Source organism: Lycium barbarum, chromosome 3, assembly GCF_019175385.1.
Source record: "Lycium barbarum isolate Lr01 chromosome 3, ASM1917538v2, whole genome shotgun sequence".
NCBI lineage: Eukaryota > Viridiplantae > Streptophyta > Magnoliopsida > Solanales > Solanaceae > Lycium > Lycium barbarum.
The window spans coordinates 98,486,197-98,495,621 of NC_083339.1; the positions used below are offsets into that span (position 1 = coordinate 98,486,197).

The 9,425-nt window shown below is 40.0% G+C and overlaps 1 protein-coding gene across 1 annotated transcript; it reads left to right on the forward strand.

Moving 5' to 3' along the window:
- The first annotated feature begins 556 nt into the window (after positions 1-556).
- Positions 557-8,969, forward strand: LOC132631050 (polyadenylate-binding protein 2-like). Its single transcript, XM_060346650.1, has 3 exons — positions 557-2,488; positions 8,683-8,765; positions 8,852-8,969. Exons 1-3 carry the CDS (start codon positions 767-769, stop codon positions 8,967-8,969), a joined length of 1,923 nt encoding a protein of 640 aa, XP_060202633.1. The 5' UTR covers positions 557-766.
- Positions 8,970-9,425: the final 456 nt, after the last annotated feature.

Consider the following 9,425-nt stretch of genomic DNA (forward strand, 5'->3'; position numbering starts at 1 on the left):
CCCCTGAAGGCTCAGAAACAAGTTTCGGGTCGATCCGACTTAGTATGAAAAAGTTACGAACGTTTGAAGTACGGAACGTTCTATAAGCGTTTCAGAAGCCATTTCTGGAAAATCGAAGCAATAATCATATCAGGTATCTTTCAGATATCGTATAGATCAAATCCAATGTAACTTTTGGAATCATATGTACATATCAAAGTATATCAAAGACTCGATGGAATAGTCGAATGTGCTAGCATTAGAAAAATCAAGACTTTAGTCATATCAATTACCGTTCAAATATCATTCGGAAACATATCACATAGACCTTCGGACATCATAAATACGTATCAAAATCATATGAAGTAGCTTATGGAAATCAAGAACGTTAGCCATCCTAGTGGCTCTAAGAGTAGGAATTTCTTGAAACCATACATATACGTTCTTTTGCTCGTTACATAAAGATCATGCCAAAAGAAAGAAAGGTAAGCCTTACATACCTTGCCCGCTTTCTACGCTAATCCGAACTTAAGTCTTTCGCTTCGCAAGATCTACAACAACATTCATGTATGCCTATCCCTCAACCCTAAAAAAACCGAAAAATTCTCTTTTTCTCAGTTTCAATCGGATCTAAAATCAACATTTTCTATCCCCATTTTACCCTTTACCTTTACCAAAAAATCCCTACATTTAGGGTTCCCTTATCATCACAGTACCAACACACTGAAAAAAGAAAAAAGAAAAAAAGTAAAAACAAAAAATTTTGTTCTTAGAAGGTTCTGAAAAAATGGCACAGATTCAAGTTCAACATCAGAGTCCAGTTGGAGGAAATGGCGTGGCGGCGGCTACAGGTGCCACGTTGGCGGCGGCGGCGGCGGCGGCGCCAGGTGGAGCGGCGGCGGCGGCGGGGAATAGTCAGTTTACATCCACGTCACTGTATGTTGGTGACCTGGAATTTAATGTGACAGATTCACAGTTGTATGATTTGTTTAATCAAGTGGGACAGGTGGTATCAGTTAGGGTTTGTAGAGATCTTAGTACAAGGAGATCTCTTGGTTATGGTTATGTTAACTACAGTAACCCTCAAGATGCTGCAAGGGCAATGGAGATGTTGAACTTCACTCCTGTCAATGGAAAGTCCATTAGGGTGATGTACTCTCACAGGGATCCCACTCTTCGTAAGAGTGGATCAGCAAACATATTTATTAAGAACTTGGACAAGTCAATTGACAACAAAGCTTTACATGACACCTTTTCAAGCTTCGGCAACATTCTTTCTTGCAAGATAGCTACTGATTCTAATGGCCAGTCAAAGGGTTATGGTTTTGTACAATTTGACAACGAAGAATCTGCTCAAGGTGCCATAGATAAGTTAAATGGTATGCTGATGAATGATAAACAAGTGTATGTTGGACATTTTCTTCGCAAACAGGAAAGAGACTCTACAACTGGCACGACAAAATTCTACAATGTCTATGTGAAAAATTTGGCTGACTCTACAACTGATGATGAGTTGAAGAGTGTTTTTGGTGAGTACGGGATTATTACTAGTGCAGTAGTGATGAGGGATGCAGATGGAAAGTCCAAGGGCTTTGGGTTTGTCAATTTTGAGAATGCAGATGATGCTGCTAAAGCTGTTGAATCTTTAAACGGAAAGAAATTTGATGAGAAAGAGTGGTATGTTGGGAAAGCACAAAAAAAATCTGAAAGAGAGCAAGAATTGAAAAGCAAGTTTGAGCAAACTGCCAAGGAGGCGGTTGATAAATACCAAGGTGTTAATTTGTATGTTAAAAATTTAGATGACACCATTGATGATGAGAAGCTCAAGGAGCTTTTTTCGGAGTATGGTACGATAACTTCATGCAACGTTATGCGGGATCCAAGTGGAATCAGCAGGGGATCTGGATTTGTTGCCTTCTCTACTTCTGAAGAAGCTTCCAGAGCTCTTTCTGAGATGAACGGAAAAATGATAGTTAGCAAGCCACTCTATGTTGCACTAGCACAGCGGAAAGAGGAGAGAAGAGCAAAGTTACAGGCACAATTTTCACAACTGCGACCAGTGGCAATGCCCCCATCACTTGCTCCTCGCATGCCAATTTACCCTCCTGGTGCCCCTGGGATTGGACAGCAGCTATTTTATGGGCAAGGCCCCCCTGCTCTACTTCCTCCCCAGGCTGGGTTTGGCTATCAACAACAGCTTGTTCCTGGAATGCGTCCTGGAGGAGCTCCTATGCCGAACTTCTTCATGCCGATGGTCCAACAAGGACAACAGGGTCAGCGCCCAGGTGGTCGACGAGGAGCAGGGCCTGTGCAACAAAATCAACAGGCTATGCCCATGATGCAGCAGCAGATGATGCCAAGGGGAAGAATGTACCGCTACCCACCTGGTCGTAATGTGCCAGAGGGGCCAATGCCAGGTGTTGCCGGGGGTACGCTCTCTGTTCCATATGATATGGGTGGTATGCTTCCTCGCGATGCTGCAATGGGGCAGCCTATGCCAATTTCAACAGTAGGAATACTAGAAGAATCAATTTTTTTGAATCAAAGATTGAAGGCTAAATTTTTTCTTCTTTTTTTTCTCTCGGCCGTGAGGGCCTTCTCCCTTTGCTCTCACTCTTCTTTTTCTTGAAAGTTCTTGGATAAATGATGATAAATGATATGGCCCTCTCTTTTTAGCACATGGATTTAAATTTTTACATGGGCCTTGGCCCATTTTTCCTTATGGCCGGCCACCCTTGGCCATTTTTCAAGCCCAAAATATTTTTTCTTTTTATTCCAAGCCCATTATTTCATGACAAAATTTTTGTTAACTCATGAAAACTATTTTCCAAATTTCCAATTTTGCCTTTAGCCTTCCTCAATATCCGTGCATCAATATTTTTATGAACAACTTATGTATTAAATAAGATCAAAATATTTCCTTATTTCTTACTAGTCACAATTATTTCAATTTTTTCCGAATATGCAAAATACAGGATATAACAATTAAGACGCCAACAACTACGATTAAGCTACGGGGAGATTCAAAACGTATTCTAACGTTAGTAACTCCTTTCTAGATATTTAGACGACGTTTTCTCTTGTATCCACACCAACTACATACAACCAATCTCACATCATTAATTATATGTTCAATACCAATCCGGACAGCCCACACAACATTCCAAACAGCCCACATTCACAACATTTAATAACGATTCACATACGGCTACTACATTCGCAAGTTATTTCCAATAGTTCGTAGCCTTAACGTTTGCATGTAACAACTTTATAACAGCCCATCCAACATACAACACAATGCATAATATGAATTATCATTACTCTTCCAAGCTCAATAAGAATAACAACAACGTTTCAAAACAGCCCGTACCATACAACACAAAATAATAGTGTACATGCGATTATGACACATCCAATTTATTCTTGTTAGTCTATAGTCATAATATTTCGTCGAAACAATTCTATAACAGCCCAACCATTATGAAAACATGATTTATACACTTAACTATAATTATTTTTTCCAACTTAATGAATACAACACGTCCAAAACAGTCCCTAACCAACAACACGTCCAAAACAGTCCCTAACCGACAACATAACAATGTTCGGAATTCTTGCAAACGTTTACGACCATACTAAGCAAACCACATATGATTCTTACACATTATTTCATGTCTTCTTTTCATATAATTTCAGTAAGTTATGACCAGCAATCACATGACAACTACATCATCAATTCATACGCAACTAAGCTATGTTATTATCACTATAATCCTTACAACAACTCACAAACGACTTTAGTTCCAACTCCAACCATTAAACACCTTCATTTCCATCATAAATTCATGACAATAACAATCAAAATATCAAGTAAAATCAGTTCACAAACTTCTACAAAAACAGTCCACTACACGGCTTAACTATGCTTCAACATCACTCACATAAAATCATAGATTCAATTTATTTTCATACTAACACAACTTCACCTTTAACCTTCCATTTATTTTCATTATTTTTACCATGAAATATATGATAGCAACAACCATAATTACTAAAGAAAATCTGTCCCTCAATTCCACCAAAACAGTCCCTACGGCCACATAATCATTCCAACACCAACATTCATGATTTTATGCATGCAATTCATGTTCACCAAGTTACAACCATACTTCAACATCAACATATACAACTCCTTGGTTACTATCATGTTCCAACATCAACACACATCATTTCATTCATACAACTTATATTTACTCATCTACATCACCCTTAATACATGAAAAAGAAAGTTAAATCTTACCTTGACAACTTGACTTCTCCACTTGGCTAGAGTTTGTGAATTGAAATGATAATGGTTCTTGTTGCTCCAATGACTATCTTCACATTTATAGGGACCTTCTAAAGGGTTGAAATGCTTGAAGAAATTATTTTTTTGATCAACACAAAAAGAGCTCAAAAATCAGCCCCTTGGCCGAGACTCTCTCTCTCTAGGTTCTATGTTTTCTATGTTTGTGTTGTGAAGTTGAAATGAATTGTAATGGCTGATTTCTTTGTCATCATTTGGTTAAACTATGATGCCTACAAGTTGGACACATGCTCCACTCATGACCTTGAGCCACTCAATAAATTTTAAACTTGAATTCATCTTCTTTTTCTCAACACTTTCGGCTAGTGTGGCCGAGTGTCCCCCTTCCTTCTCCCTTCCTTTCAATTGTTTACAAGACAATTGCATGTGTAGTGGATGGTTCATACACTAACCTTTGTCCATTGTAATCATACAAGATGAATGGTCAATATTTAAATATTCAATGATTCCTCCAACATGTTATGCCTTCTTAAAATAATGCATGCCTTCATTATTTAAATGCATGCCTCACCTTTTTTTTCTCTCCATAATTTCGGCCATCTTTACCACCTTGGCCGAATCCCACATGTATTTTTCTTCCAATTTAGTTGTCCACAATATAATGAAAGTGTAGTGGATGAATCAACATTTAAATGCATATTTGTATGTCTTCCATAATAACCTTATTTTTGATGACTTTGGGTCATCTTTTGGACCTTGCACGTTACATGTTCATCTTGACTCATTGTTGCTACTAATTTTTACTTAACACCACAACTAAGTAGTTCTTAATCTCCAATAACATTTTTTTATACTAAGTAAAATTTATAACCGATTAGTTTTAGTTGAGAAATTAAAAATCCGAGGTTTCTATCTCACGTTGATTCCTTCGCGAATAACTCGACGTATAAAATATGGGGTCTAACATTCTCCCCCTCTTTAGAACATTCGTCCTCGAATGTTGAATTGGTCCCGTGACGTTCTATAAAATTTTTGGGGAAGTCTCCCTTATCGTTATAACATATCGTTTCATCAGGCAATTAATATAATCAAGTGAGGAGTTTAAGTTACCTGTAGGCGTAGAGAACAAGTAAGGATACTTGTCTTTCATCTCCTCCTCGGCTTCCCAAGTCATCTCTTCCCTATTGTTGTTTCTCCATAATACTTTGACGGAAGCCACGTCCTTAGTTCGTAACCTCCTAACCTGCCGATCAAGTATGGCTATAGGCTGTTCCTCGTAGGATAATTCTTCTGTCACTTGGACATCATCTACAAGGAATACTCTGGAAGGATCGCCTATACATTTACGAAGCATTGACACATGGAAGACTGGATGCACTGTTTCTAAATCAGCTGGTAGGTCTTGTAGTGTCTGAATGGTACGCTCGGCCTATCCGTCAGTCTGAGGGTGAAATGCCGTACTAAGACTCACTTGTGTCCCCAATCCCTCCTGGAAGGATCTCCAGAAGTTAGCTGTGAACTGGGCTCCTCTATTAGAGATAATAGTTGTGGGAACCCCGTGAAGTCTCACTATCTCCTTAAGGTACAACCTGGCTTAATCCTCAGCTGAATATGTAGTCCTGACTGGAAGAAAGTGGGCTGATTTTGTCAGCCTATCAACGATGACCCAAACAGAGTCATATTTTCGTAGAGTGCGAGGTAAACCTATGACGAAGTACATATTGATCACCTCCCACTTCCAGGTCGAAATCTCCATCTCCTGTAATAGTCCTCCAGGCTTCTGGTGCTCGACCTTTACCTGCTGACAATTCGGACACTGAGCAACAAACTCTGCTATATCCTTCTTCATGCCATCCCACCAATACAAGCATCTGAGGTCATGGTACATCTTCGTTGACCCTGGATGAATAGAATAACGGGCACAGTGTGCCTCTCCCATCACTTGTTATCGTAACCCTGCAACCTCAGGTACACATAATCTATCTTTGTATCGTAGTACCCCGTCAGGTGCAACCATAAATGGGGTCTCTTCCTTTTGAAGAGCTGCATCCCTATGATGTACAAGGATAGGGTCCTCGTACTGGTGTCTCTTTATCTCTTCTATGATAGAGGACTCAGCAACTCCCCGAACAGAAACCCTGCCATTTTCAGAATCAGCCAAACGAACTCCCAAATTAGCTAATTAGCTAATTAGCGAATCTCACGGACTATCTCCTTCTGCTCTGGTTGTACGTCTGCCAAACTACCCATAGATCTACGGCTGAGTGCATCTGCTACAACATTTGCTTTCCCTGGGTGGTATAGAATATCAACATCATAGTCCTTCAACAACTCTAGCCACCGCCGCTGCCGCAAATTCAACTCCTTCTGCTTAAAGATGTACTGGAGACTCTTATGATCTGTATAAATGTCCACATGCACACCATATAAATAATGTCTCCATATTTTTAGAGCATGAATCACCGCTGCTAACTCCAGATCATGGGTGGGATAATTTCTTTCGTGCTTTCTGAGCTATCGGGAGGCATAGGCTATGACCTTGCCATGCTGCATCAGCACGCAACCTAACCCAACACCGGAATCATCACAATAAATGACACAACCATCCGGTCCCTCAGGAAGAGTTAGAACTGGGGCCGTAGTCAACTTATACTTCAGCAACTGGAAACTCCGCTCACAAGCGTCGGTCCACTGGAACTTAGCTGCCTTCTGGGTTAGCCTCGTTAAAGGCGCTGAAATTGAGGCAAACTTCTCTACGAACCTTCTGTAATACCCTGCTAGTCCCAGAAAGCTGCGTACTTCAGTAGGTGTCGTAGGTCTAGGACAAGTCTTCACCGCCTCAATCTTCTGCGTATCTACCCGAACGCCATCAACTCCAATAATATGCCCCAAGAATGCTACTGAAGTCAACTAGAATTCACATTTAGAGAATTTAGCATACAATTTCTGGTGCTGGAGCACCCTAAGTACCGTTCTCAAATGATCTGCATGCTCCTCTTCTGATCGTGAATAGACCAGAATATCGTCAATGAATACGATTACGAACAGGTCAAGAAATGGCTTGAACACTCTGTTCATCAAATCCATAAATACTGCTGGAGCATTGGTCAACCCAAAGGACATCACTCTAAACTCGTAATGTCCGTATCGAGTCCTGAATGCTGTCTTCGAAATGTCTGCCTCTTTTACCCGCACCTGGTGATATCTTGACCGCAAGTCTATCTTTGAGAAACACTTAGCACCCTGCAACTGGTCAAATAAATCATAGATCCTGGGGAGGGGATACCTGTTCTTTATTGTTACTTTATTCAGCTGCCTATAATCAATACACATCCGCAGCGACCCATCCTTCTTCCTTACAAATAATACCGGTGCTCCCCAAGGTGATGTACTAGGCCTTATGAAGCCCTTTTCTAATAAATCTTTCACTTGCTCCTTCAGTTCCTTCAGTTTCGCAGGTGCCATCCTGTAAGGAGGAATGGGTATGGGCTGAGTGTCTAGTAATACGTCTATAGCGAACTCTATCTCACGCTCAGGAGGAAGGCCTGGAAGTTAATCTGGAAATACACCGGGAAACTCGCTCACTACCGGCACTGATTGAAAAGTCGGCGCCTCTGCCTTCAGGTCGTGTACCCGTACCAGATGATAAATATAACCCTTTCTGACCATCCTCCTTTAGAATTCCCTTATCATTTCTCCCGTTTATGTCTATCTTTTATTCGGTACACGAGGAATCTTATGCTACCTCTGTATCCTTCAGAACACATTACTTCCGTATAATCTTTTTCTCATTTTCAGAGCGTATTTGTTCCTCCACGGGCCGTATTTCAATTTACGGTCCGTATTCTGAGTCGTATTTAACCATTTAGACATTTGGCAGAAAGTTGGGGTTTTGGAATGTTGAAAGACGATAGCAGTTTACGATCCGTAAACCACTTTACGGGTCGTATTCTATTTTACGACCAACTGGGCAAAAGTGCAAATCTGCAACTTTCGTATTTTCAAAACTCATAAGTAGTCATCCTCTTCTTAGTAAAACATCGTACACTCATACTCTTCGTTGGTCTATTCATTGTATGTTCACGGAGAAATTTCCGAGGTGTAACACTACCATAAACTTAAAATCCATAACCCCAATTGCTACAGAAATGTTGTTTAGTTAGCCCATGCTTGTTTGAACAGCCTTGGTTAATCCTATATTTCATTAATAAGAACACAATATGATCTCTGTAAGGTTCCTCCTTCGAATGAAATTCAATGGAATTCAAAGAGACCATGTCTTCATCCATAGGATCTCAAGTACCCGAATCAATCAAAAGTTTATATACAATGATCTTATCATGTCCTTGACCCTCGAAGAGTTGTCCTTTACATGGAGTTGACTTTATATATTGCAGAATAAGAAAAGCTGCATCCTAATGACTTTCACAGGAAGAATCCATAAACTAACTTACCACACTCATAAGAAAAGAAATGTCAGGTCTAGTCACTGTGAGATAATTCAACTTACCAATCAACCCCCTATATCTTTTCAAGATCACTGAGTGGCTCCCCCTATCCTGGCAGGGGTTTAGCATTCAAATATGTAGGAGTGTCAATGGGTTTATATCCTATCACTACTGTCTCCTCAAGAATGTATAAGGCTTACTTGCATTGTGAAATAACAATACCTGATCTGTATTGAGCAACCTCAATACCTAGAAAATACTTCAGTCTGCTGAAGTCTTTAGTCTGGAAATGCTGAAAGAGTTGTTGCTTTAAATTATCGATAACATCCTGATCATTGCTGGTACTAACAATATCATCAACATTAACCAACAAATAAATACACACATTTGGAGCTGAATGCCGATAAAACACAGAGATCGGCTTCACTACGAGTCATGCTAAACTTCTGAATTACTGTGTTGAATTTCCCAAACCAAACGCAAGAAGACTGTTCAGACGATAAAGAGACCGGCGTAATCGACACACCAGGTTAGACTCCTATTGAGCAACAAAAACAGGTGGTTGGTTCATATAAAATTCCTCCTCAAGGTCACCAGGGAGAAAAACATTTTTAATGTCCAAGATAGAGAAATGCTATGTTGTTCACGGGAATTAAGCACAAATATCTGAGTATACCCTTTAGCAATAAGGG

Coding starts and splice junctions, on each gene's coding strand:
- LOC132631050 (XM_060346650.1), top strand. CDS start 767: ATGGCACAGATTCAAGTTCAACATCAGAGTCCAGTTGGAGGAAATGGC. Junction 2,489..8,682: donor AGCCTATGCCAATTTCAACA/GTAGGAATACTA, acceptor TATATATTGCAG/AATAAGAAAAGCTGCATCCT. Junction 8,766..8,851: donor CATAAGAAAAGAAATGTCAG/GTCTAGTCACTG, acceptor CTATCCTGGCAG/GGGTTTAGCATTCAAATATG.